We start from the raw sequence: 27,505 nt of genomic DNA on the forward strand, positions 1-27,505 counted from the left end.
GGCGGGATATTGCTTTTGCTGCTCCCCCAAAGCATCAGCGAGAGCAGCTCAGAAGAGTCGTGAGGTTGCAAAGATAGGAACGTAAAAAAATGTTTATTTGAAGTCATCATAACCCAGGACTACAAGGGAGGCGGGGAAAAAAAGTATTAGATTCCCTAAAAAAATAATTAGTAACGACGATAACTTTTAACAGTTCATGTCGGGGCAGCCAAGTCTGCGGCTGTCAGGACTCATTGATGGATCAGTTTGTGGTTGTTGTTTTTTGGGGGGGGGGGGGTTGTGTGTGAGAGGGCCTTTCTCTGTGTGCACCAAGGAGTGTCGTGCTTAGGACAACCTTCCCCCCCCCTAAGAAAACCCTGCACGGCCAGATCAACCGGTTTTCGTTCTTTCTGCAAACGCCAAGACAGCGATGGGGGTGGGGGTGGGGTGGGAGAGGCCCTCGCTGGCGATTTCTGTGAAGGAACGCAGGATGGCGTAACTCGTTGGTTGACTCAACGAAGGGACTCAAGAATTCCACGCGGCTCCTGTGTAAACGTTGCCCCGGGTTCTGGGGCCTCCTTGAGGGTCCCGACTTCTCTTCCCAAAGAGGGGCCACTTCTCCTCCTGCTTCTTGTCGGCCGCCCGGCTGGAGCGAAGGAAGGTCGTCAGGCGGGATGGGGGTGGGTGGGAGAAGGGGCAGGCGGCACAGGGCTCTGGGGCTCCTCTCCACGGGACCCCGGCTAGGCTTTTTCTTCTTTGCATGAGGAATCAGACATACTCGTGTTCGGAAAATAATATTGTGCGTTGGCTTGATCCGAAGGCGGGTGCGTTTTGCGACCTCTAAGACTCCTGTGGGACGACCTCCATCACCTTCTGGCACAGGACCGTGGTGGAGTCTGGGGAGGGGGGGGGAAGACAAGAGGAGGAGGAGGAGGAGGAGGTGACATTTCCGGGAGGTCTCCGCCACCCCCGAAGGCGAAGGCGGCGTCCATAGCAGAGGGAGCTTCAGGGGCCCTTGCCCCCCCCGCCCCTCGTTTGTGCCGCAAAGGGCAGGATGTTCTCCCTCACGCAGGAGCCCAGCCTTGGCCCAGCCTTGAGGGGGGGCACGGGGTGGGGGTGGAAACGGGAAGAGGCAAGAGCAGTCCGGAAGCAGAGGGAGACCCAGCCAGGGCCTCTCCGGAGCCAGCCTTGGCCATCCACAGCCCAAGGGCCACTGGCGGCCTCCATCTTGCCCTCCTCAGGAACGGGCACTGCCTCGAGTAATGCAGAGCGGCTCTCGCCTCCCTGACGAGGAAGGGCCCTTGGCGGTGACACCCCCTTCCACAGCTCTCCCTCCTCCCTGGGTGACGCGCGTGAGGACAGAGGGAGTGACGCCGCTCCCTGCCTGCCTTCTCCACCCTGTCCCAAACTCAGTTTGCAGAATCGGCTCCCAGACAAGCTGCCTTCAGGATGTGAAAAATGGTATAAATCAGGAAACGGTGTCTCAAGTGGCTTTTTGTTCCTCTGGCGCAACAGAATGTGCTAGCCTTTTGGTCTCTCAGAAAATAATTCCCTAAAACCTGCTTGCTCAAGTACCAGTGGGGAAAAAAAAACACAATATGGGCTGTCACCCACAAACTGGGCTCCTCTGGACCTGTTGGGACTACACCTCCCCACATCCCCACGCAGGACGGCCATGAGATGCGAGGCCACGGAGACCTCCCCGAGGGAGGCAGAGATGGCAAGTGACACATTACGCTGGAGAAAAACTTTCCAATTAATTAATGAAGGTGCTCGTAAGGGATTAATTCCAACTGCCCTGGACTATTCTTCACTCGCTGATATTTGCACCCACAGCTCTTTCGAAAACTGCTTTTCTGGGAGCAAGAGAAAAAAGGGGTGTGTAGGGGTGTGTGTGTGTGAGAGAGAGAAAGAGAAAGAGAGAGAGAAACACAATTCTTCCCAGACGGGAAGGGCCACAGAAAGCTCTGTCCAGACTGCCTGAGGTCAGCCTCGCTTGTCGCTTGTGCTTGGAGGGCAACGGGGGAAAGCCGTGGGGCATTTCTGGCCTTGAAGGCAGGGGAGACCTGAGTCCCCCCTCAAGGAGAGTCTTCCTGACTCAGTTCGCCAGAGAAGCTCTTTCCTTCCTACGTGGAGCACACAGAATGCAGCCCAGGAGCCAGGAGGGATCCCAGCGTTGGCTCCTGAGGAGGAGGAGGAGGAGAAGCCAAGGCCTATTGGTTGGAATGGCTGAAAGCTTGGTAAAGTTACTTTTCTGGACCACAAATTCCAAAATCCTGCACAAGAAGCTGTAGCCTTAGGGGGGAAAAAATAACTTTTCCAAGTTTGAGTTAAAGCAGATTGTAGCATTGTAGTAATTTTTCACATGCTCCCTTAAGGAAATGGAGAGAAAATGAATTGCATGTAATTTACCCTGGGTTTATATCAACCCGAGGCAAATTCTTCTTTCGGCTCACAAATCCTGGGACCCTTTGTTTTCCGCAGAGGTTGCCACGGGGGTGGGGGTGGCCCTCAGCACCACTGGTCTGCTGCAGCCCTCGTGTGACAACGGGCAGGCTTGGCGAGTCTCGAAGTCCCCAGAAGACTCCTGGCTGCAACCGCCCGGGGGTTGGGGAGGATTAGCCCCATCCTTCCCTGCGGGTGACACCCCCCCCGACCCCCGACCCCGCCCCCGCCCCGGAGGGCCCTTGCGTCACTCACAGATGCCTTGAAGGAGCCACTTGGGTTTGTTTTGCCACCAGACACCCACGTAGTAAATCGGGACCCCACTGAGGATGATGGTGAAACCGATGGCACACTCCTTCGGGGTCATCCAGAAGGAGACGACGATGAGGAAGATGCAGGCCAGGATGAAGAAGACCGGCAGCGCAAGGTTGACCTGCCCACGAGAAGCCCAAGGAGAGAAACGATCAGGGCCAGGGCGGGCGGCTCAGGAGGGGCCCAGAGTGGACGCCGCGTGGCTTTGCACAACCGTCCTTCCCTGGAGGGTCTCTGCGAGAGACGCCCACGGGCGAGAGGCCGAGTCTGCAGTGCTTTCAACTGTCCTCCAACAGTTACTCTCTCTGCGCCACATCAGCAGAGCGAGGCAGGAGGAGGATCATCTGGGCCCCAAGATAAATGCTGGGCTATGCCTTACAGAGTCTGCCTACCTACAGCTGGAGTCAGCCAAGTTATGCTTGGGAACGAACCTTTTCTCCCAAAATTAAGCCACAGGCCCAAACCTAAGGCTGTGCCAGAGTGCAGAGTGAGGAGATATGCCTCCCCTCTCTCTTTCTCTCCCCACCCCCCAGGTCCTACCAGGTCTTTCACTTCCTGAAGCTTATTATTTGGTCCTGAAGATGCAAGGTGAGCCCCACCCCTCCTGGTCAAGTCTCCCTTATGAATCCCAGAAAGGCAGCCTTTCCAGAGCGGAGGAGGGCAGCTGGCTCCCGGCAACCGAGGGGGTGCCGCACGGCTCTCACCTTGATGGGGCGCTCCAGCTCCGGCCTCTTGTAACGCAGCCACAACATGCCGATGATGGCCAGGGCCACGCAGAGCCAGTTGAAGAAGCTGAAGAAGTTGATGACCGAGAAGATGTCGTTGGAGAAGGCGTAGAGCAGAGTCATGATGCACTGGAAGGGGAGCCGAGCAGGGAGAGGAAGAGAAGGAGACCCATCACATGCAAGAGGGAAGAAAGAAAGTCTTCCCCTTGAGCCCCCCAGGGTTTCTTCTGTATTTCACCCCGCCACCACCACCACCACACCAATCCAGCTGTCGACTTGGGCCAGGTGAACCAAGTAAAGCGCAGGTCCTGAATCCAACAGGTTCAGCCTCCGGGCATGTGTGGTGGAGGTGGGTCCCGCCCAGAGTCAGGAAATTTCTCTTCCTGAGACCCCCACCCCAAAAGGCCTTGGGCACCCTGTACCCAGATGCCATCACCAGACCTGCAGGCTGGTTTGCAAGCCCCTGTTCTGATCTCACAGGCCCCCAACCCCCAACTCCGTGCCCAGAAAAGGTGTAAAGCGGTGCCATTTGCCACCCCTGCAGTCCTTCAGACCAGAACTCAGCCTGGGCAAAGCCTATGAGGGTCGAGGGGGAGGGCATCCCTCTCCCCCCAAAACCCCATCGCTCATCAGTTTTCCTTTCGCTTCCTTTCTTGCTATGTTGTGGGTCAATCCAAACCTTCCCCGGGGAAATACAGCCTTCCTCCCACGCCCTGTCCAAAGGCAGCAAAGGTCCTTACGGTGAAGATGAGCGAGGGCACCGGGGTGAGCAGCCTGGGGTGGATCATGGAGAGGAGGGAGGGCAGGTGGCCCTCTCGGGACCCAACGAAGAACAGCCTGAGGGAAAGAGGGGCAGAACCCACAGTCAGTTTGAGCCGCTTGGGCTGGAAAATGACCAGCAGGCGGCTCTCGGAAGCATCACGGGCAGTTTGGGGCCCCGACAGCAGCCACAGGCCTTCCCCCCATTGACTGAAAGGGGAAGATCCGCCCCCCCCCCAACGGAGCCAGACACGTACCGAGAGGAGGTGAAGAGCGACCCATTGACTGAGCCAAAGCAGGACAAGCCGACAAAGACAGGGATGATCCAGGCCATGACGCCCAAGTGGTAGTTCCCAAAGTCCTGGGGAGGGCAAAGGGGGTGGGGATGGGGTGGGGGAAGAGAGATCACTCTCAGAGCCAGCGGGAGGTTGCTTGTGCTATCCCTCTTGTTTTTAAAACAGCTTCAAAATGCAAACATTAAGACTCACAAAATGACCTGCCCACACCCTGGACATTTTCGAGATGGTGTCACAAGAACCAAGCAAGGAAAAGAGGTTACCTACCTGTAACTCTGGTTCTTCAAGTGGTCATCTGCGAATTCACACTAACAGGTTAATCTGCGCTTTTCTAGCTTGAGCACATGGTGCCGGGACCTCCCCAATGCTGCCTGTAACTCTGCCCCCAGCACCAAATGCCTCAGTTCCATGGAACTGACCGCCACTGCCCAGCATGTGACGGGCAGCGGGGAGGAAGGGCGTGGCGGGAATTCACAGAGGACCCCTCAAAGAACCAAAGTTACAGGTAGGTAACCTCTTCTTCTTCCTCTACTTCATGGTCTCTGTGAATGCACACTAATGGGTGACTAGCAAGCTCACTTACCTGGAGGAGGGACGTCACAAAAGTGCCAACGCCAGGATAGCTTGACCTACCGTAACCTCAGCCTTGGCCTGGATATCTAGGCAGCAATGGGAGATGAAGGTAGATGGAGTGGCACATGTGGCAGCTCGGCAGATGTCTGCAATGCCTACCCTGCACAGAAAGGCCATTGAGGACGCTACAGCTCTTGTAGAGTGAGCTCTGACTGGGCCTGGAAGAGGAGTCTCAGCTAAATATCATAGGCAAAGCGGATGGTCTGGACAATCCATCTCAAGATGGTCTGACAGGAAGCTGGTGCACCCATAGAGGGACAAGCAAAGGCAACAAAGAGTCGTGTCGTAGTGTCATGAGTTCAGCCGAAGAAGATCTGGAACCAGAGGGGTTAATTACAGCTGAGGAAAATGCTGGGCAATTAGAATCATGGACAGCTGAATCACCACCAGATTCTCCTCCCCCAGTAGCCAGAGTAAGGGACAAGCTTTGGCAGAGACTCACAACATGAAGATCTGAGGCTCGTATGAATGCTTCACACAGGAACATCAGGTCGACCAGTCCTGAGTTTTAACAGGATGGAATGTTTCTAAGAGTTTGATGATTGTTGCTCCTATATAATTTGTACCTACAGCCTTGGAAGCGTGTGGAAGCAACAAGTCAATTCTCCTGCTTGTCTTGAACCTTGCTCTCTTAACCCTTGGTTTTCGGATTCTGACTTCTGACTACGGTTCGTGTTTTGGCTTTGATGATTTGGCATGTTTTGTATATCCCGGACTACTGACCTTGGACTGGCTTATTGGACTCTCGCCTGCTGAATCCCCTGGGAACGTGACACGTATGGAAGGTGGCTGTGTGGTGGATATAATACGAGAGAGCTCACTTGACATCTAGGGAGTGTAGAGCCTTTTTGAGTGGTGAGGTTGGTGAGGGAAAGAAAGCGGGAAGCACAATTGGCTGATTCAAGTGGAAAGAAGATGAAACCTTGTGGAGAAAGGTAAGTTCCGGATGTAGAGTCACCTTGTCTGGGTGAAACTGCAGGAATGGAGGGTCTGCCCTCAACGCAGCTAGACCTCCAGCCCTCCACACTGAGGTTATTGCCAGGAGGAAGGCAGTTTTGAAGGACAACAACAAGCGGAGCAGAGCAGAAGCCAAGGGTTCAAAGGGAGGCCTTATGAGTCCTCGAAGAACCAGTTGGAGTGACCACTGTGGCGTTAAGGGGCAATGACCGTGAACCGATCCCCATGACGTAACATGTGAATAACAGACTTGAGCGAAACCATAGGAGATCTGCGAGGAGTAATGAAAGAGTTCAGGCCGTGAAGATTAAGAATCAGATGGAGGCCTCCATCCTCTTGGAGATGGTAAAGTAGCCTGAACAGAAACTTACTGAAACATCAGGGAGATGCCAAGGAATAATGTCATCTTTCTTTAGTAGGGCCTGAATTTCATCTTCCAAAGGGGTGGAGGACTTGAAATGGCCTGTGATGGGGGGGGAGTATTGAATTCTATAGTGTAGCCAGTGGTGATGATAGATAATACCCAACAGTCAGATGTGATGGAGTGCCAGGAGTGCAAGAAAGGGGTCAAATGGACTGACGAGTCAACAATAGAGAAGTTGTAACTATTAAAAAGACTGCTTGTTTTTGCGATCTTGTCGGTGGTTTTGCTGGCAGGGGTGTTGCCTGCCCACTTGCCTAGGAGGTGCAGGTTGGTAGCTTTGACCCTGGGGCCTCTGATAGTCTTGATACCCCCTAGGTTGGTAAGAATGCCTCCAGGTGCGGATAAACCCATTAGTGTGCATTCACAGGGACCATGAAGAAGAACTCTCAATCATCTTGAAGGCGGACATGTTTCATTTGGCATCAGCTTTTGTAGGACTTTCCCAGAATCAGGCTGGCACCCACCAAAGCCCCTGCCACAGAAAACGTGTCGAGGCCTCAAGGTACCATATAAAAGCCACTCTCTGCTTTTGCTGCAACAGGTTGCAGGCTCTCCCTCTTGCAGCTGCGCCTCCATGAATGAAGGCGACGACCAAGCCAGGGGTCCTTTAAGCAGCAGCGCATGTCAGCGGAGAAAAGGGGCAGCTCCCGCCCCAAGCGGATGGGAGCGCTTGATGAGCAGAATGTCACTCTGGGGTGAGTGATCCCGAGAGGACTTTGCTGGGGGCAGCCCTTCACCTTTCAAAGCAGAGGCACCCCCACCCCCACCCTCCTCCCTGCTTGCCCTGGCTTCTCATCACGTCAATCCTGGTGGCCGACTGGGGACACGGAGGACGCAAAAGGTTCAGCCCCAGCAAAAGGCAGAGACTGCGCGGCCAGCGCTCAGAGTGTCATCTAGATAACAACCAGACGCTCTTGCTTTCCAAATGAGTCATTTCATATTTACCACGGCAACGGCTTCGGACGACAGCATCTCGTCCACCGAGAGCGTTGTGAAATATGCCAGGTTGGTCAAGACGTAAACCAAGGTGACAATGGGGAGAGAGATGATGATGGCCAAAGGCAGGTTTCTGAGGGGGAAAACAGGATTTGCATTAACACACCGTGAGGATTCAGTTAGAGCTTGTGCTAGCAATTAATTCTCAGATCAGCTTATGGGTCGCCTGGCCTGCTGCCTAAGCACACCATTATTCCAGCATGCAAGCAAAAGGAGCCTGGTGCCGAAGGAGATGAATTTAATAGTTGTTTGTAGTGAACTGATGTGTGTCAGAAGGAAATATACGTATTTGCTTACTTGAAGTATTCACTTATCATTTCTTCTGCCCACCAGGCTTCTCAAAGTAAAGTATAAAAACCAGATTTAAAAAAAAAACAGATGTAAAAGAGGCTCTGCAAGTCCGTTTAGGAGTTCAACATTAATCATCATGACCAATGGGGTGTTGCCTGTTCAGACAGCCGGAGCACCTTTTGCAAAGGGACATTGGCCTCATGTTCAGGGCCAGGTGGCTCACACGATTCTCAGTGCAGAAAAAGCAGCACCAGCAGAACCGGCTCACAGGGGATGCCCCTCCTGCAGACCGGGAGAGCATCCACACTGTGGCGGTGTTGCAGTCTGACATCCATGGACAGAGAAACGCCTACTCTAACAGGGCCAGTCTCTACACAGAGGTCAGTCCAGCAAATCTGGTGGGGCTTCCCGCCAGACAACTGCATCGTAGCAGGGGTGGGCAACGTGGAGGGGGCAGGCGACCGGCAGGCCTTGGCACCCCTCCCCGCAAATCACCACTAATCACTGAAAAAGATAACTGGGCTCACAGCGATATGATTCTCCTGTGAAACAAGGCGCATACATGCCCTGGGGCTTTATTTTGTAGAAAGCAAGGAGTGCCTGCTTTGGGGGGCGGGGCGGCCCAGTCCTCGGTGGCACCTGGAGGAAGAGGAGGAATGCCCCTGGGCCCCCGAAATGTGCCTGCCCCTGCCTCTGGTGTATGGGATTGCACCCTGCGTGACCCCTGACTCTCGCTGACCTGTCCCCTCGCTCCCCCCCCCCCGGCCAAAGCCATTCATTCAGAGGTCTGCCCGCAACGGCGCCCTTGCCAGCCTGTGGCTTTAAGCCCTGCAAAGCCACCCCCCCCCCACCCTGTGAAGAACATGACCCAGTTCCCACAGAACAAAGAAGAGGGCCATTCTGACTGCCGAGGCCTGGCTGGGTCAGCTGCTGCAGCCACCCACGGCCGGAGGGCGGCAGGCGGAGGGGCTGGGGGGGTGGTGGTGGTGGGGACGAGACACACAGGGAAGCCAAACAAACGCAGATGCCAAGAAAAAAGGAAGACAGTCTTGTTTGCTTCCTAGTCTGCGAAACCAACCGGCAAGGCAGACAGCCAAGCACACGGGCTGCTTTCCACCAATTAATTAGGGAGCCACAGGGGTTGGGGTTGGGGGGGGTCAGGGGAGAGAACACTTCAAAGGTTCTCAAGGGCCCCCTTCAGGGGGTCGGTTGAAGGAGGAGAGCCTCTGCCCAGCCTTTGTAGCCGGGACTGGGGGGGAGGCAGCCTGAGCAATTTCTTGGGTGGGGGGGGGAAAGGCAGAGAACCCCCAGAGTGACTCCAAGGGATCTCCTGGTCTTGAAGCCCCCCAAGGGTGGAACGGAAGGCTGCAGGGTTTGGCTTTAGACACTTGAACTCCAGGCCAAGGGAGGAAGACGTGAAAAGAACAGAACAGGTGATTCCCGAACTCGGAGCAGCTCCTTCTCTGGGGAAGGCCACTCTCCTCCTCCCCCCACCAAAACAAAAAACAAAAACAAAAAAAAACCAACAGTGAATTCCTGGAGTTCTGGTTGAAGAGGCAACTTCTTCAAACTCCGGAAACGGCACAGCCCGGCCTTCTCCAGTTCACTCAAGGGGCCCCCGTCCGGAGGAGACGGATTCTCCCACTTGTGGTGCCCCCCCCCCCGGTCATGGTCAGGGTGAGTCAGGGAAGCGCTCCCGGGACAGGGGGCCCTGCCGGGTTGCCTCTCACCCGCAGCCCAGCCCAGCCCAGCCCAGCCCAGGCTGCTCCCCTGAGGTTTGGAGAACACATCGGGAACCTACCTGTAAGGATTAATCATCTCTTCTGTGACAAAATTCAAGTAATTCCTGCAAAGGAAAGAAGGGAAAGGGCAGACCGGGATGGAGGGGTGGCCGAGGGCTGCAAGTCGGGGCAGGGGAAGCCCCCGCCAAAGGTCCTTCGGCCGCAGGTGGGCTGGGCAGGCGGAGGGCCAGCCGGGCGGGGAGAGGGCCCTGCCGCCCACCGAGGCTCCCCAGCACGGGCGCTTCCTCCCCTGTGGGGCCGCCCCAGCCCCACCTTTTGCTGAAGACTCGGAAGCTCCCGGCGAGGTTCTGGGGCAGAGCCTTTTCCGCAGCGGCGGCCCAGCTGTGGGGGCCGCCCTCTTCTCCTCCCTGGGAGGCCCACGGTCTGAACGCTCCTCCCGGCCCATCCCTTCCTTTTCCTTCTGGCCCACGGCGCCGCCCGGACCCAGGGCCCGCCGACCTTTGCGGCCCCGGCCTTGGATGGGAAGCTTTCCTCGCCCCACCTCCGGTGTGGACGGCCCCTGCTGCGAGGCGCCAAGACTCGGGGGGGGGGCTTCCTCTGCTTGCCCCAGCCCCCCTCCTTCCCAGCTGCCTGGGGCCCCACGAGACCTCCTTGGAAGGACCCCGATCTCAACTCCCTCCTAGCACCTCCTGGGGTACATTCCAACCATTCCCCCTCCCGCTCACCAGGAGAGGGAAAGGGTCCCTCGGCTTCCTCCCCACCCACCCATTCCTACACACACGCACACACACACACACACACACACACACAACTTACCAGCCTCCATAAGCGAAGAGGCCGCTATACAAGGCCAAGACAATATTCCCGACTTCTGTTTTTGTGCCATCAAAGGAGTGTTCGGGGCTCAGGTTGGAGATGTCGCCTGCAGAGGGAGGGAGGGAGGGAGAGATGCAGGAGGGGCAAAGCCTTCAAAACCAGCAGCAGGCATCCAACCTACCCACCCAGAATCCCCGAAGCAGCATGCCATGCCTGGAGGAACGAACCAGGGGTCTCCCCCCACCCCGGAGAGGATGCCACGCGGCAGCTGCCGTGCCTGTCATCTCTCGGCGAAGGCCAGGCTGGGGATGGTGGCTGGGAGCAGCCGCCCAACCTTGTCGGGGGGGGGGGCTTCCCCTCCCTTCCCCAGGCTGGTCCCCTACTATCTCCCGAAGCGTCACTCCTGCGATCCTTTGCAAAGGCCAGCCGGCAGAAGGCATGCACACCCACCCACACACCCCGGGAGGGAGGGAGGGAGGGGCACCCCTTCCTGGGGCCAGAAGGCCTGCTGGCCTGAAGGGGCGCGGGGGGGGGGGGAGGGAAGGATTCAGGCACTCCGCACGGAGCTCACCTGGGCTGAAGCGGTTCCCCCACCTGCTCATTTTGGCATGTGCCACGCTCGGCACGTGTGGCCAAAAGTCGCCTGTGTGCGTAGCCGGCAGGCTTGGCCACCGATGGTGGCAGGAAGTGGACTTGTTGGCACCGATCCCTGCTCAGAAGGGGGGGTGGGGTGCTCTTGACTCTCCTCCTCCCCCTGACCCCGGACCTTGGCCTCAGAGCCCAGAGAAGGTCCACGAAAGGCCAAGCCCTCCTTGCTTCCGGGGCCTCCTCCCTCCTCACCCCCTGGCTTCTCCATCTGGAAGGAAGGGGCAAAGAGGGACCAGCTGGGGGGGCTGGAGGAGGGAGGTGCCTCAGGCCACGGGTGGGCTCAGCATTCGGCCGTTTCCCCCACCCACCCACCCAACCTGGCACTTGCAAGACTTGGAAAAGTGATTTTTCTGGAGACAGACTGGCAGGACTGCCCATCTGCGAGGCCCCAGAAACATCCCTTGCGGAAGCTCCGAGTGGCGGGCACGGCATTTCTTGGCCCCTCTCCGACCCACAGGGTGGCCAGTCCTGACAGAGGGTCGGCTTCTTGCCGCGCCCCAGCCTTGGCTCCAAACAGCAGCCGTGGGGTTCCCAAAACAAGAACTCCAGAAAACTCAGAAGCACAGGAGGAGTTCCTGCCAGAGTTCCAGACCAACACACACACACACACACACAGAGAGAGAGAGAGAGAGAGAGAGAGAGATGCACAAGAGTGAGAAAGAGAGAGCAAAGCACCCAGCCTTATTCCCACTCAGGGTAGACATGACGGTGGTGCTGAGAGAGAAACCCTCAAGTCTTCACGTCTCCACAAAGGGTGGGAAGACACCCCCCAAGAACACAAATGCAAAACAGGAACTCTCCTGGTGAATGGAAACCGCCCAGGGAAAAACAGATGTTAATGTGTGTGCGTTTTTTTTTGGGGGGGGGGGCTCTGGCTTCTCTCTTGAAGGTGGTCTCCACAGGACACTTGCCCTGTTTATTTTGCTTCCAGGGCAGTCACGGTATAAACAGTCTGGTCCTTTTGATCTGGGAGGGGGCCAGGGTGGGGCCTGGTTTCCCCAGCTCCCTTTGGAAGATGGAGCCTGGGAAAGGGGGGGCAAGAAGGAGCACAGAGGGGGGTCTGGGAAGGGCCGCAGGAGCCCCTGACCGCCCGGCTGCCTCGCATGTGACTCGTCTTAGGGCGCTCAGAGCTTGGGAGAGCCGATCACATGCATGCTTCTCCCTGACCGGCCAAGCCCGAGGGGAGGCTCTTCGCCCTTTCCCAAACCCTGGCATTCCAGTGACTCACAACGAGGGGAGGGGGGGACAAAATGGGGGACCGGGGTGACGGGAGGAAGGCCTATGCAGAGGGAGAGAGAGAGAGGAGAGAGGAAAGAGCTCCCCCAAAGAGCCACGCAAGGAGGCTTTCATGAATGGGGCCCGCCAGCCTTTGCTCCACTCCATGGGTGTCAGTACAGCGGCTCTGATCTTGCTGGGGCAGCCCGCTTAATTTCGGACAAAAAAAGGGCATTAATTTCTGTGTTTTATTATTATTGTTCTACATAGCTACGAGCTTCTCCAAATTAAATGAAATACACCACAAGTTGCACACAAGTCAAGACACAAACGGATCCCTGAAGGGAAGGCGCCAGAGGAAGCCAGTCTTGGACTAGCCACAGAATCCAGCCCCGCTTGGCGGGTGCAGCCCCCCCCTTCCTGGGCACTCCCCACATTCCAAAATGGGCTCCTACGTTGGCAAGGGTGCTCCTCTTCCCCCCCCCCCGACTCCAATCACACCACCCTCTTCTTCATGAAACCAGCTAACCACACAGGCCCCCAGGACAGAACAGCTGCTTGACAGCATGCCCACGCCAGGGCGCCAGGCGGATCCACTCCTCTGCCCACGCACAGCCGTAAAATTAACCAAAGCCAACACAACAAGTTACAGCGGAGCCTCTGGCCTGGGGTTCCCGGGGATGGGCAGGTGGGCGAGTGGCTGATGTGTGTGCGTGTGTGTGTGTGTGGACATCCCCCTTCCAGCACCACAGGCGGGGCATTTGGAGCGTCTGGCGGTGGTGGGAAATTGTGCTGTCTCACGCTCACAGCGTTTCGTGTTCCAGTCTGGCATGCCCTCGCCCTCATGGGTCGAGCACATCAGCCGAAAAAGGCACCCTCCTCTCATTTCACAAGACTGAAGGCCAACCAGGACGGGGTTTGATGTGTGTCTGTGGGGGGGTGTGGGGTGTGTGTGTGGGGGTGTGAGGAGCAGGCTTCAAAGGGCGCTCAGCGGTCTGAAGCCCTCAAACCCCTGAGGGTCGGTTGGCAGGTTCGGGCTCGGCAGCTCTCTGCCCAAGAATGCAGGAAGGGAGTTGGGGCAGAGGACAGAACGAACAGGGACGTGCCCCCCCCCCCGTATGTCTCTCCCACCAGCCCCAGTCCGAGGGGACGGATGGCCCCTGTGGACCACGGAGGAGCCACCAGTTAGGGAAGGTGGACTGAAAAGGGGATCCTGACTTCAAACCAGCCTGGAGGTTCTTCTGGGAGCCCCTGGCCAACTTTTGCAAGGTCTGCTCCAGACTGGAAAGTGGGGGGGGGGGGGCTTCCAGGTCTCCCTCCCCTCACCTCTGCTTGGAACCACAACAAGGGCCGCAACAAGGGGAACTTGCTCCTTGTGGGCAAAAGCCCCCCCCCCACTTGGGTCTTTTTCTCCTGCCCTTCCCTGCAGGGCGGGAACGGGCCAGCCCAGCCTCTCCACCAACACTCCTCCAGCCCTTTTTGGAGACAAAAGCCACTCTCTCTAAGAGCTGGCAGGCCGCCTTCTTCCCTCCTGCTGCCCTGGTACAAAAAGTAACTTCCTCGGCCTCTGCCCCCCCCACCTCAAGAGGAAGGACCCAAGCATGACAGGGCCCCTCTGTCCCCCCCCCCTGCTGCTTCATCTCCCCCCACCCCAGTCTCCCAGCCCCCTTCTCCCACGCCGGGAAGGGTAGCCCTGCAGGCAAAAGGCTCCACAGCCCCCTGACTTGCTCCCAGGTAAGCCTATTTCCTTGGCCTCTCCGGAGATTTAAACCAGGATAAAGAAGTCGGGAGCCGTCCAAAAGGGCTCCGAAGACGGACGGACGGAAGGCCGGCTAATTAGCGAGAGCTGTCCAACCCCCCCTGCCCCCCCGGGGGCTCTGGCCAAAGGCCAAGCCGAAGGAAGACACCCCGGCTGTTCTTGGCTCTGGCAGAACCCCCTTCCCCGTGGGGATGGGGCTGGACAGCTGGAACAATGTTCTGGGGATTCTGGGGGTTGTAGTCCAAAAAATAAGAACAATGAAAAAAAAAAGACCCTTTCCAAGCTCTGCCACGAGGATTTCTGGCTCCCTTCCTTTAATTCCTCTGCCAGTTGAGGAATTAACAGGATCATCCTTGCCATGGAGCTGTGGAGGTGGGGAACCAGGATTACTTTCAAACAGGAGAATGGAAAAGAACACACGTCCCATGAGGATGCTGACCAGCTTTGCCCAACGTGCTGGATGCCAACCATGGGATTAGGCTGGGCAGCTTTTCTGCTGGAGAGCGCGATTACTCTCGCAAGACCGAACCGGGCAAGAGGGACCCTTAAGCAGCCCCAGGCTCTGGCCAGCCCTCGTTGAGTTGTAGCACATGAGGGGGCCTGCCCCGCTGATTCCCCTTAGGGCCTGGCCTGGTTTCCCACCCACCCACCTTTTCCCTACTCCCGGGAAGAAGGCAAAGGAACCTTCTTCCCGGGAGCCTAGAGGCATTGGGAATGGGCACCCCAAAGGGGGGGGGGCAGGCCTGGCCAGGTGGACTTGCTTCTCACCTGGGCTGAGCCCAGAGTTTAAAAAAAAAAAAAAAGAGAGAGAGAGAGAGACCCCTCCTTGTTCACAGCAAATGCAGGCCGTGGATGGGACACCTGGTTGGGAAGCAAGGATGCTCCTCTTCTAAAGGGGTAGGCGGGTCCTTAAAGCAAACAAGCCCATCAGAAAAGACCCTGGCCAAGAGAGGAACGAGTAGGCAGTGCACGGATGCCTTCCTCCAAAGCGAGTCTGGAAGGAGCCCAGCAAAAGCAGCTCAGATGAAGGGTTCAAAGACGTCCACAGAAACTGTGAGCAGACGGTGGCGCGTTTTCTTTTGTTCCTTTGCCAAAAAAAATTTCTGATGCAATTTTAAAAGTTCCTTAAATGCAGGTCCAGTAACATGATAGATGCTAATATTATCAGACTTTTCCCTGTTCCCAAAGGAGTGCTGTGCCTTTAGAATTAAGAGAAGGAAGGAAGGAAGGAAGGAAGGAAGGAAGGAAGGAAGGAAGGAAGGAAAGGAAGGAAGGAAGGAAGGAAGGAAGGAAGGAAGGAAGGAAGGAAGGAAGGAATAGAGAGGAAGGAAGGAAGGATGGAAGGACGGAAGGAAGGAAAAGGAAGGAAGGAAGGAAAGCAAAGGAAGGAAGGAAGGAAGGAAGGAAGGAAGGAAGGAAGGAAGGAAGGAAGGAAGGAAGGAAGGAAGGAAGGAAGGAAGGAAGGAAGGACGGAAGGAATAGAGAGGAAGGAAGGACGGAAGGACGGAAGGACGGAAGGACGGAAGGAAGGGAGGGAGGGAGGGAGGGAGGAAGGAAGGAAGAGAGGAAGGAAGAGAGGAAGGAAGGAAGGAAGGAAGGAAGGAAGGAAGGAAGGAAGGAAGGAAGGAAGGAAGGAAGGAAGGAAGGAAGGAAGGAAGGAAGGAAGGAAGGAAGGAAGGAAGGAAGGAAGGAAGGAATAGAGAGGAAGGAAGGACGGAAGGACGGAAGGAAGGAAGGAAGGAAGGAAAGCAAGGGAAGGAAGGAAGCAAGGGAAGGAAGGAAGGAAGGAAGGAAGGAAGGAAGGAAGGAAGGAAGGAAGGAAGGAAGGAAGGAAGGAAGGAAGGGAGGGAGGGAGGGAGGGAGGGAGGGAGGGAGGGAGGGAGGAAGAGAGGAAGGAAGGACAGAAGGAATAGAGAGGAAGGAAGGACGGAAGGACGGAAGGAAGGAAGGAAGGAAGGAATAAAGGAAGGACGGAAGGAAGGAAGGAAGGAAGGAAGGAAGGAAGGAAGGAGAGAAGAGGAGAGCAGAGCAGAGCAAAGAGGAGGAGGACGGCCTGGCCGGACTCCAAAGCCTCCAGGCTTCCCTGGGGGAGCGGTGGGTGAAGGATCGCCCTCTGGAAAAACTGCCAGCAGAACGAAGGGTTAGGCAAGAGTTACAGGCAGTGATGGTGGACAGGCGGGGGGGGGGGGAAGAGGAGGGAAAGAAAGTGCATTCTCAGAAAGAAGGAAGTGGAATGGGGGGGGAAGGGGGGAGCCCTTTCCCTGCCTTTGTGGCTCAACAATGGCTGCTTCTTTCGCCTCCTCCTCCAGCCTTATTTTGTTTCAGGGAAGGATAAATTCATCCACCCGAAATTTATCTCCCCATCCGCTTATCTGTCCCTCAGAATCTGGAAGAACAAAGACATGGAGTGGGATTTCAGCCTACATCCCAGGTCTCTGCTGGCAATTTGTGTCACGAGGCTGCCTTCGTTAGGGAACAAGCACAATTAACAAAGTTAGCTCTATTCTTGGAAAAGCTGAAGCAGGAAAAAGAGGGCGATCTTTCACCTCCTCAGAGCTCCCAAAAAGCCAAAGAGGGAACCGGCTGACCCAGTCGGGGGTCCCACTTCCTGAGCCGATGAAGGGGTCCCCCCACGAGCTGCTTTGCCTATGGGCCACGGCCGTTAAGAAATCGTCCCTCCTTTATATATTTACATAGATCGATCGATTGATAGTCAAGTATTTTTCAACTCCAAAAGGGTTTTAAGAGGAAGAAAGGCAAGAAAGGAAAAGGTTTCCAACCTGGAGGAGCAGCAAAACAAGCAGTCATAAAAGCTGCCATAAAAACAAGCCATAAAAACAAGCAGTCGGACATGCCTACAAAACAGATGTGCAAAAAAGCAAAAGGAAAGAAAGCCCCCCCCCCCAAACCAAGAGCAACTGTCTTGCCATCCTGCCCTGAAGATGAGCAGCAGAATCAATCCCGCTGTCCTGGCCAGCTGGAGGAGGGAGGGGGTCCTGGGGGGGGGAAGAGAGAGATGCCCCTCCCAAGAGCTGGATTTTCCCAGCTTTGCACAAGACTTCACATTTTCCAGAAATTGGTTCCACGTGGAAATGACTAGTTTCTCCCAAACAGAGAGAGAACTACACTGGACCATCAGCATCCCTCCAGCGAGGAGCGATGGTGATGTCACTCCGTCTGCAGTTCGTTCAATGGTTCCCTTTTCAGCTCCTGCCTACCCCGCTCAGCTCCACTACGGAGGCTGAGTCACCTGCACGGTGGACGGGAGGGGAAAACACTTCATGCCGCGGCCCGGAGGCTCAGAGGGCGTCTCAATCCATCCCTGTGCCTGTTTAGGTTTATGCGTAACTTTTGAGAAATGAGGAAATGTAACTCTCGGGGTAGCCGCCACCGCCGCCTTCCACCTGAATGGGGAGCTCGTTGGAGCTTTTAAAAACTAGCCCCTGAAGCTCCCAAACCCGGTCCCTGCCTTGGGTATCTCAGGCGGAGGGGCCCAAGCCACAGGGGCTGCGAGACCCTTCCCCGACCAAGCGCTTGGGACTTGGTGCAATGCAAAGGGGAACCTGGCAGGCGCCAGGCCATGGATCGCTCCTGCTAGGTAGGAGCCAGAGTCAGAGCCCCCTGATAGAGGCATTCCCCCTGAAAATGGCCTTTATAGGTTTCGGTTATTCAACTGATTCAACTGACATGGAGTTCTCTGTATAATCATGGGCTACTTAGCCTGGCCTACCTCAGAGGACTGTTGTGATAACAGAGGGAGATCCCTCCACCTATTAAGCTTTTGGAGCTGGACCAGCAGGAGACCAATGTGGGGGGAGAGAAAAAGACACCTTTTAAAGTTGCACCGCTCTCTGGTGGTGGTGGCCAGAGTCCTCCCCCACCCCACCCCCTGGAGCCCCATCCCCTCCTCGCCAGCCTTTTCTACTCCACCAACCTTGTCTGTCTGTCTCCCCCCGCTACCCACCCCCCCATTTTAAAAAGCAGGAGCGGCGCTCACTTACCCTTCCCAAGCTGGACAAAGCCGAGCAGGATGATCAAGGTGAGGGCCAGGAGCTTGGCCGCGGCGAAGGCATCTTGAACTCGAGTGGCGGCTTTCACGCTGTAGCAGTTGATGGCCGTGAGCAGCACTGGAGGGGGGGGGCAGAAAGCAGGGATGGAAGGAGGTCAGCTCTTCTCCTCCTGAGGGGAGGCTTCGCAGGCAGCCTGTCTTCCTTTTCCTGTCATTCAGAAGAAATCACCCCAAATCCCTCTGGCGGGAACCCCTTCCCCCCACCCTAAAAAAACCCTTCTGACAAGGTGGAGAGCTGGGGGTGGATGAGGGCGAAGGCCTTTATTTCCAAGCCCTCCCCCCCCGCGATGCCCCCTGCCAGCCATCGGCACCAGCCCTTCCCTGACTCCCTTTTCACTTTGCGTCCATATTGTGGCTGCCTTGGCTCTGTGCCCAAGAAACGGGCCAGGCGGATGTTCTGTGTAAAGCACCTGGCACACCTGCGGGGCCGAGCCCTCCCCTTTCTCCCTAGGACGTGAAATGGGAAGCCAGCGTTGCATCATCCAAAGGGGGTGGGGGTGGCAGTGGCGGCATCTTTTCTGTTTCAATCTGAAACGATCTGACGCAATTAAGGCCGACGTGGGCATCTGCCCTGTGCCTCTTAATCACCTTTGACGTGCCTGGAAAACCCGAGGCAGGGGCCGCAGCCCCGACTCGGCTTCTCAGGTGGGTAAACGAAGGAGTGAGGGAGAGAGGAAGCAAGCGAGCAATTCAGCCTCTTCCTCAGTTTCCTGGATGACTCAAAACTGACTCTGGCAACACGAGAAGGGCCAAGGGGCCGGCTGCATCGGCGTGTGCGCGCACTGCCAATCGGCAGCCTCCCTGGCAGGCCGGACGGCACCTTCTGCAGCACCTGAGCGTCCTGGTGCGAAAGGGGAAGCCCCGGGAAAGCCTGCCCTGAGGCATAAAAGGTGTCCACCCAAGCCGCCCGCACATAAAGCCAGCATGCATTTGTTTGCCTTCCTGTCTCCGAGCAGCTCCTGCCAGGCTCCCCACCCCACCCCCGCCGGCCCTTGAGAAGGTAAACGAGGAGCCGAGGGTCAACTTGCAGAACTCAGGAGAGGTCCTTGCTTGAACAACCACCCCCAGGGCATACTTTGCCTCCTCCCCCCCCCGACCGTCCCTTTCTGGGCTGACCCCTGGTCCCCTTAGGAGCTGAGAGCGGAACGGCTTTCCCCAGAAAGAGTGTACGCCAGCATGAATGACTCCAACCACGATGCAACATGCTTTGGGGTGACAATTAAGAGCCACTCACTTTACAAAAGACCTGCTCCTTCCTACAGGAGATGAAAACCACCAAGGACCAATTTCTTAACTGTGGAACTATCTCTTGGGGAAAAAAAATCTTGCTCTGTTTTGCTGCTGACATTTTAAATTAAGTTTATGTGTCATTTCAATCAACAAACTGTCATTTTTTAAAAAAGGATAGTTCTGTTATCTGCACTTCAGTCCAATGTCATCCACCACAAAGGACATTCGTCGTCGTCGGAGGAAACCCTCCAAAACCAAGCAGCCGCCCACAAGTAACGGTTTCCTATCAGGGGCAGAAGAGGAACCCGAGAAGCCAGAGGGAGCAGCAGCTGCATGCCCTGCCCCACTGGTCTCCAAAGCAATGAACCGCCGAGAGGGAGGAGCACCGGCTGAGTTTCAAACCCGGGGCCTCACAGGAGTGGCCCAAGGGGGGGGGAGGAAAGCCACCCACAGGCACCCTCCGCTCCCTGGACACAGGCAAACATTGACGCACCTCCTGGCGGAAGCAGGGCAGCCACGGCAAAGCCTGGGCCTTCTGGGCAGGGGCGAGGATGGGTGCAGTCTGGATTAAGCCTTTATGGGGCCATAAAAACCAAGGAGCTCGATGGCGAGGATAAACAAAAGGGGCTGCTTGAGAAACTCCTCCAGGGACAAAGTCTGCAGAAAGTGGGCGGCTGCTGGGAAGAGATGAAGGGACCACAGGGGACATCTGTGTATGTGCATGGGGGGGGGAAGGTCACTAGAGGAGACCGGACGGGCCTTGGGGTGAGACCACCACTGGATCATCCAGAAGTGTAAATCTGGGCAGGGGGGGAAAGGGGGAGGGGAAAGCGACATAAACGGCCCTGTGGATGGTCTGCGGCTCCCCCTGCCTTCCTGGGTGCAAAGAGCCGGCTGGCCTCCCGCGAGGTCTGCTTTGAGCCTTCAAAGGCCAAAGGTCCTCCTCCCATCCAGGGCAAGGAAGGTAAGAGACCGACGGAGAGGAAAATCCAGGGAGGGCAGAAGAGGCTGAGATGGCCAGGAGGAGGCCAGAGGACCGGGGGGGGAAGCTCAGAAAGAGGGAGCAACGCAGGACCCTTCTCAGGGTTTCAGATGCCCAGACAAAGCGCAGAGACTTCTGCCTGGCATTCGTCGCCCTCCCCAGGCTTCGGATCGGGCGGAGACCAATACAAACGAGCGCAACAGAGTCTGGCGCTGCCTCAGTAAACATGGCTCTGGCAAGCTCCCCCCTGGCACGGAGCCTTTTCACCTCCAGCATCTGGGGCAAAAGAAGCCCCAGGCCAGGCAGGTGTCCTTGCCTGCAGAGGAGCCCATCTGGAGGAGAAGGGGCGCAAACCTTCCCTGTGGATCCAAGCCACTGGCGACGGAGGGGCCGATGGCGGGCAGAGGGCTGCCGCCGCCACCACCACCATCCCGTCGGCGGCTGGAACCTGCTGGGCAGCTTAACCTGGGACTGAACTGGCACATGTTAAAAGCCCTGGACACCCGCCAGCTCTCTTGCAAGCAACAAACGTCTTCAGGACGAGTAACATGAAAGCGTTCCAAGAGCACAACAAAGGTATGTGTTTCTGGAACTCACTTTCCAGAAGCTGCCTTGTCAATTCTCCTCTCCTTTGGACCCGCTTGCTTGAGTCTGTGCAGCTGGCAGATCACGGGGGGGGGGGGGGGTTGGGGGGAAGTGGGCCCCAGGGAAAAAATGAATGTCAGCCGCATCTCTCTTTACTGGTCGCCTCCTTCCTCTGTGTTCACCCCAAGATCAGCCACTTTCGTGAGACGCCTGCACCACAGTTACCCAACCAAACCAACACAGGGGCTGAGGAGGGGGGAGGGGAGCCTACGTCAGCCTGGAACAAAAATGGAAGGTGGGAGTCGACTTGGGAGACACGTCATATGCAATTGCTAGGCAACCACACCATTGTCTCCTATTGATCCTGTTATAATTCAGCCGCGACACGGGACCACGTGCAGCTGCATGGCAACAGGGCACCATCCATGCTGCTGCGGCTGCCAGTCTCTCCCTTCCTTGTCTCCAGGTGGCTCAGGTAGGTCCGCCCGACATTGGCGCCTCTTCCTTCTCCTGCTCCTGCATCTGCCAGACCAGAGAAAAGGGGAAGGGCAACATGGGGCTCCCAGGTTCACTTGGGGCTGAAATTCAGCTAGAACCAACCTTTTTGGCTATACTTTGGACAGGTGCAAAGCATGGAGTTAAGAGAGACTCCAGGACTCCTCAAAGAATACCCTGAAGTGTGTAAATCAGCAAAGCAGGCGAGTTCATCAGGAAGCAGGGTGTGCCAGGAACAAAGAAGAGTCTTCACCCAAATCCTGGGGGGGGGGGGCATTCTGCATGCAAGTATAAAGGCAAACACCATCCCTGCAATCAGTGGGGAGGATTTTGTTTGCCTTGGCTCACATTATCGCCCAAGGCAGTGGTCCTGAACATGCTTACGCAGAGCAAAGCGACTCCTTATGTCATTAGGATTCCCTCCTACGTAACATACTTTGGATAAAAGTGGACCGGCTGGCTCCATCTTCCTTTAAAGCCCAAGGGCTGTTTTCTGGACTGCTAACCACAAGCTGTCAATACAGAAACAGCCAATCCATCGTAGCCTTGGAAGAATTCTTCCGAGCAACATAAAGGGACTGCTTCAGTGCTCACTCAAAACTCAAAGGCTGGAATTTGGGGAGGGGGGAAGAAATCACATCAAAAGGCACCAGTTAGCAGAGGGTGGGGTGGGGTGGATTAGCAAAACCAGGGCAGCAGACACCAGCCTTCAAAAGCAAAAGAAACACACAGCTGATTTAATTCAAAGCTCAAACGGGGGAATAAATCTAAGGCAGGCGCACCATCACCAGACTGGAAAAAGGAAAACCGCCTGGGAAAAGCAGCTGGCTGTCCAAAAACTATAGCAGAAACTGTGTTCCCGAGGACCTTCACTTCTAACGGCTAGTGTGGAACAAGGAGAAAACACCGATTCCTCTGCTGGTCCTGGGCAAGACAACGAACCATTAACGGTCACTCAAGCCATCAAATAAGACTTTCTATCAGTGGCATGGGGGAGGGGGTACCTTCTGAGCCCAAAGAAATCCCAGGGTTAAGCAGAAGGCCAGAGTTGAATCAGTGGATCTTACATTTCCTGAACCCACTGAGAATTTCTAAGCCAACCTCATCCTGCAGGAGACTAACCTGCTGACAAGCAGAATAGGTCACTTTTGCTTCTTGGCATCCCAGCTAGCCAAAAACCAGCATGGGACTCCAGTACGTTACACTGGCTGGGGAAAAAAGAGCCAGCCTTCAAACTTCTTGTCCGAGATGTTTTTTTCCACCTGTAGAAAGACTCATACACAGCACGCAGCTGAACCTTGGCGAGTGACTGTGTTTACCGTTCTTCCAGCAACAGCCTCCTAAGATGCCCACCTGGTGGGTCCTTTCTAGGTGGATTTTGCAACAAAAGGTGACTTGGTAATACAGGCATATCAGATCCCGTCTCCCTGGATGAGGCTCAAAGACTGTGAGCTCTTGCCCCCCACCAACTGCTCTTGCTCCAGGTCCCTGGGGGAAGGGGGGGGGCTTTTCCTGCCCCCAGTTCTGGCCAGCAGCAGAAACTCTGCACCTAACAAAATTATGCGCTGTTAATAATACGGCAGTCCTCCGGCGTGGCAGCCTTGATTTGCCCAAGCCACGACTGGTTGCTCTTGCCCAGCTCCACAAGCCGTGAGTTCAAAAGGTGGCTCAGCCGTGGAGTTGGGATCCAAGGCCATCCGAAAGAGGAAAGGAGAGGGGCTTCATTCCAAGCACTGCTCCTCCACCCCACTGCACCCCAAACCATCTGCCCCACACTGGTCATGCCCCTTCCAGCTGCAAAATGTTAACAGGGCCCACCCGGGAACTTCTGTTCTCCTTCTTCCACAGGGGCCCCTTTGCCTGAAGGTGGAAACCCTGGATTTGCAGCCTGGAAAGGCTAAGAAAAAATGTTTTAATTTGGAACACCTGAAGTGGCCAAAACAAGAACAAAGCAAAGTCATCTTGACTCAGCTCTGTGGACCCTCTTCTTGTGGCTGCCTGAAGCTACCCAAGTGGCTGCTGAGAAGCAAGGCCCTGCAGCCCAAATATTGTACAATAGAAGCTGGCAGATTCCAGATAAGCCACTGGTTCCTTGAGTGTCCCCTGTACTGGGAACTGCTGAACTGCCTTCTCCATGCAGGCGGTGTCACAGAATGCTGGTCCAAAAGGCTGTGGATGATGAGAGTTTTAGTGGAGGGTACCAAGTTGCAGAAGGCTGAACCGTTATAAAGAAACATCCCCAAGTTGCAGCTCCTCTCTCTGCAAGCAATGGTTGGGTGGAAATCTAGAGCTGTGGGACCTAGAGGGGAGGGCCAACCCCTCCTAAAGGCTAAGGGGTTGACTGCCCCCCGCCCCCCGTTTGAAAGCTCAGGCTCTGAACATGGGACAAAGAGTTCTTTCTTGGCCGTAGCCCCTAAGACCAGCTACTGCTGCCGGCCAGGGTCATCCCCACCCCTGAGCGCAGCAAGCCAAGCGTCTCGCCTGGTCTCTGGCACCTCCTCTAGAACCTGGCTATGGAAACACTCTTCAAGAACTCCCTGGGCAAAATGGGGACATGAGCTTCCCTAGCACAAGTGGCTCTGCATCCCCCCCCCCCACCGCTAGCCCTGGGCCCAGTTAAACTGGGGATGTGGCGGGAAGGAGAGGAAGGCCGATTTCATGAAGGACCCCGGAGGAAAAGTAAAGAGGTACAGCCAGGGAGAGAAGCACTGTTTGGGAACGCTACCTTTGGGCCCACAGCCCCCCCCCAGCAGCACAGCCATGGGGGTGGGGGGAGGACAACCGCCCTTTCCAAACTCTGCAAGAAACACACACTGAACAACAGCACCTGCACCCCTCAAATCAAGGGAGCAGGGCACGCGGAGGCAGGGCGACCCAGGGCGCCTGCCAAGATCCTGCTCCTACTATCAAAGCCAGACACTTGGGCTGGGGGTGGGTGGGGGTGGGGGTGAGAACACAGAAGAACCAGCACAAGCACCAACAGAAAACAGCCACCAGCAGACAGCCTGGAAACTGATAAAGAGCCCGCCAGGGCAGCTGCCGCCGAGCAGAACTCAAGAAAGATTCACACACACACACACACACACACGGGCAGGAAAGGAACCACTCTCTCGGGGGTGGCCAGGAGGGAGCCAGGCTCCCATTCCCAGCAGGTAGAGAGAGAGAGAGAGAGGCACATGGCCTTTGGCAACCTGGCCGGACGGGAGGAGGAAAGCTCTGCAGAAGCCCCTCACCCTCTTCCTGCCCACAAATAAAAAGGAATCACTTACTTACTCACTAAGTTACCTTTATATTTTGTTTTTCCTCCCAGGGCCAACAAGGTGAGGGCGAGAGACTGACAACACCCCCCCCCCTTGGCCTAGGGCGGGGACTCCCTGGCAAAAGGCAGGAGATCTCTGCCCCTGGTTTTTACAAGCAGCAGCAGGCAGACCGAAGCCAGAACCTAAGGAACCTCTCCCTCCGCTTGGAACACGCATCCCCTCCCCTTCTTTATTTCTTTTTTTTTGGGGGGGGGAAGGACTCCTACCCCCGTTGCTCTTCTTGTCCGAAGGACCCCCCCCCATTCCTTCCCCCCATTCCTACAGCAGGTAAAGCCACCCCTCCTGGCTGGGTTTTCCCGGCCCTTTCCGCACAGCTGCCCTTCAGCTCCGATCTGCCGCCCTTGCCTCGTTACCTGCCCCAGGTGAGCTCTGGGCCACACCTACCCTCCGCCGCCGCTTCCGCCCGGAGGAGGAGGAGGAGGAGGGCCGGCCGGGCACCTTCCCGGATGGCTGCTTATCAGGCTACCTTTCGTGGGTGCCCAACTCCTGCACCACCTCCCCGGGGCGCTTCCGCAGAGGAAGGATCGGCCCACCGGGGCTGCCGGCTTTGGTCAGCGGGTGGGCAAGAGATGCCCGGAGCAGCTCAGCCCCCCCGCCCCGGGAGGGGGTCCGTCAGCACCGCACAGAACGGGCCCTCGGGCTGCGACTGGCGGCCTCCGCCAAAAGATGCCCTCTCCCTCCTGGGCAGGGGCGTGTGTGGGGCGCGCTCGGCCGGGGCTCCCCGTGCGTGCTCGGGGAACGAGAGCCGCGCCGCCTCGGCTGACACGAGGGGTCCCTCTCCCTCGGCACCCAGGCCCACCGGCCGGGCGCGTGTCCTCTGGCCGGGGCCCTGCCTCGCCTTCCGGCCCCGCAACCGAGCGCCGCTGCCGCCCTCGCCACGTGCGCCGGCCCACCGGCCGGCCCGCGGGCCAGCGGGCGCTCCCTTCGCCTCCCCGGGGCTCGCAGGCAGGGCTACTCACGGACGCAGAGGCAGGCGACGAGCTTGGCGGCCTCGAGGGGCACCGGGCAGTGCGGGAAGACGGGCTTGAGCAGGTAGGTGGCGAAGACGAAGGCCACGATGTACTGCGAGGAGGGCCGGATGATGAGCAGCTCGACCCAGAGCTTGAGGAAGGCCGGCAGCGGCCCGTAGACCTCCAGCACGTAGGCGTAGTCGCCGCCGGACTTGGCCAGGGTGGTGCCCAGCTCGGCGTAGCAGAGGGCGCCCACGATGGAGAAGACCCCGCAGGCCGCCCACACCACCAGCGCCAGCCCCGGCGAGCCGGCCTCCTTCAGCACCCCGGTCGGCGTGACGAAGATGCCCGAGCCGATGATGGTGCCCACGATGATGGCCACCCCGTTGGCCAGCGTGATGGTCCGCTGCAGCGCCACCCCCTCCGGGGCAGGCCCGCCGGCCGCCGGGGCGCAGCCGTTCCCCGCCGCCGCCGCCGCCCCCGCGTCCTCGCCGCCGCTCCCGGGGGCCGCCGCCGCCGCCGCCGCTCCGTCCAGCATCCGCTTCTCCTCCTCGGGCGAGGAGGCGGCCGAGCCGCGCTTCTTGATGCCGCTCGCGGCCATGGCCGGGGCGGAGGGAGAGAAGGGCAGCGCCGGCAGGCAGGCAGGCAGGCAGGCAGCCGAGTCCCCGCACCGGCGCCGGTCCCACGCGCGCTCGGCGCCGCTCCTCTTCTCCGGCCGCCTCCTCCTCCTCCTCCCGCCGCCGCCGCCGCCGCTGCTGCTGCTGATCTTCTGCTCGCTGGGCGGCCGCGACCTCCTTCTCTTGCCTGGCCTGGGACTCGCTCGTTCCGGCCCGCCGGGAGAGGCGATCGCGCAGCTTTTATGGCACCGGCCGGCCGGGAGGGCGGGAAAGGAGGAGGGCGGGCAGGCGGGCGCGCCCCCGGCCCGCCCCCCCCGGAACACGTGCGCGCCGGGCGAGAGGGGCCTTGCCTGCCCCGGGCCGCCCCCGCCCCTGCTCCGAAGGACCGCCGGGGTGGGTGGGGGGGACGCCCGGCCGGGTGGGTCGCCCCTCCCCGGAGCGCGCCGGCACCTGCCGCCCGGAAGGAGCGCCGGGCCTGGAGGCCGAGGACGCTTCGGCGGGCGGGCGGGCGAGACCGGGAATCGCCGGGCCTTGCGCGCGGGAGGGGCGGCGGCGGCGGCGGCGGCGGCGGAGTTCGCGTTGTTCCCCCCCCCCCGCCTCCCCCGGCAGCACTCAGAGCCTCCGGCCCTTTTCGGGTCGGAGGGAGGCCGGCCGTCTCGCTGGCCGCTCCCGGGCTCCCGTCAATGCCTTCCTCTTTTGCCCGGCGGCCAGGGCTGGCGGAGGGAGCGGGAGGGAGCCCCGGCCGCTCTCGTCACTTCCAGGGCATCATCCTTCTGCCTCCCACCGGGTCCTTCTAGGGAGAAAGACGCCGACGCCGCTGCCTTTGTTGATTAGAAATTAAAAAAAATTAAAATTAAACAACGATTGCATAGAAACTCATAAGATTAAAAACACCGAATAGAATGGTCTCTTTAAAAATCGTTTCAATAAATACGTGAATAATTTCAGCGGGCAAGGGAACCGAAAAGGATTTACCTGCCGGGAAAGAGCCAACCCTGCTCTGCCAGTTCACCGGGATTTGATCATTCCATTGATTTTGGGTGTGTGTGTGTGTCATGGGTGCGTTTGAGGTGTTGCAACGTAACGGTGACCCTAACAGGGTTTTGAGGGAATGTGAGAAGGGGTTTTACCCGGGCCACCCAGCGGGGCATCCTCGCCTGGCACTCTTGTCACGCCGGTCCGAGCGCCTACCGTCTGATAGCTGTGAGGTGCTATCAAAGGTTGCCCCTGTGGATTAGGAACCTCCCCAAGGGCCGTGTG

General features: G+C 57.6%; 1 protein-coding gene across 1 annotated transcript; it reads right to left on the minus strand.

The window, feature by feature from the left end:
* Positions 1-74: 74 nt before the first annotated feature.
* On the minus strand, positions 75-26,729 carry SLC7A5 (solute carrier family 7 member 5). Its single transcript, XM_020788388.3, has 10 exons — positions 25,638-26,729; positions 17,999-18,124; positions 10,376-10,481; positions 9,619-9,663; positions 7,476-7,599; positions 4,478-4,581; positions 4,202-4,298; positions 3,441-3,590; positions 2,680-2,857; positions 75-875 (listed from the first exon to the last, which is right to left on the minus strand). Exons 1-10 carry the CDS (start codon positions 26,227-26,229, stop codon positions 820-822), a joined length of 1,578 nt encoding a protein of 525 aa, XP_020644047.3. The 5' UTR covers positions 26,230-26,729; the 3' UTR covers positions 75-819.
* Between the last annotated feature and the right edge of the window lie 776 nt (positions 26,730-27,505).

This window comes from Pogona vitticeps, chromosome 10 (assembly GCF_051106095.1).
Source record: "Pogona vitticeps strain Pit_001003342236 chromosome 10, PviZW2.1, whole genome shotgun sequence".
Lineage (NCBI taxonomy): Eukaryota > Metazoa > Chordata > Lepidosauria > Squamata > Agamidae > Pogona > Pogona vitticeps.

What these genes read in the sequence shown, in the direction of transcription:
- SLC7A5 (XM_020788388.3), bottom strand. Translation starts at nt 26,229, where the DNA reads ATGGCCGCGAGCGGCATCAAGAAGCGCGGCTCGGCCGCCTCCTCGCCC. An exon ending in CGTCCGAAGCCGTTGCCGTG is followed by an intron (nt 4,582 to 7,475) that starts GTAAATATGAAA and finishes TGCCCTCCCCAG; the next exon opens with GACTTTGGGAACTACCACTT. An exon ending in GTGGCTCCTTCAAGGCATCT is followed by an intron (nt 876 to 2,679) that starts GTGAGTGACGCA and finishes CCCCCTCCCCAG; the next exon opens with ACTCCACCACGGTCCTGTGC.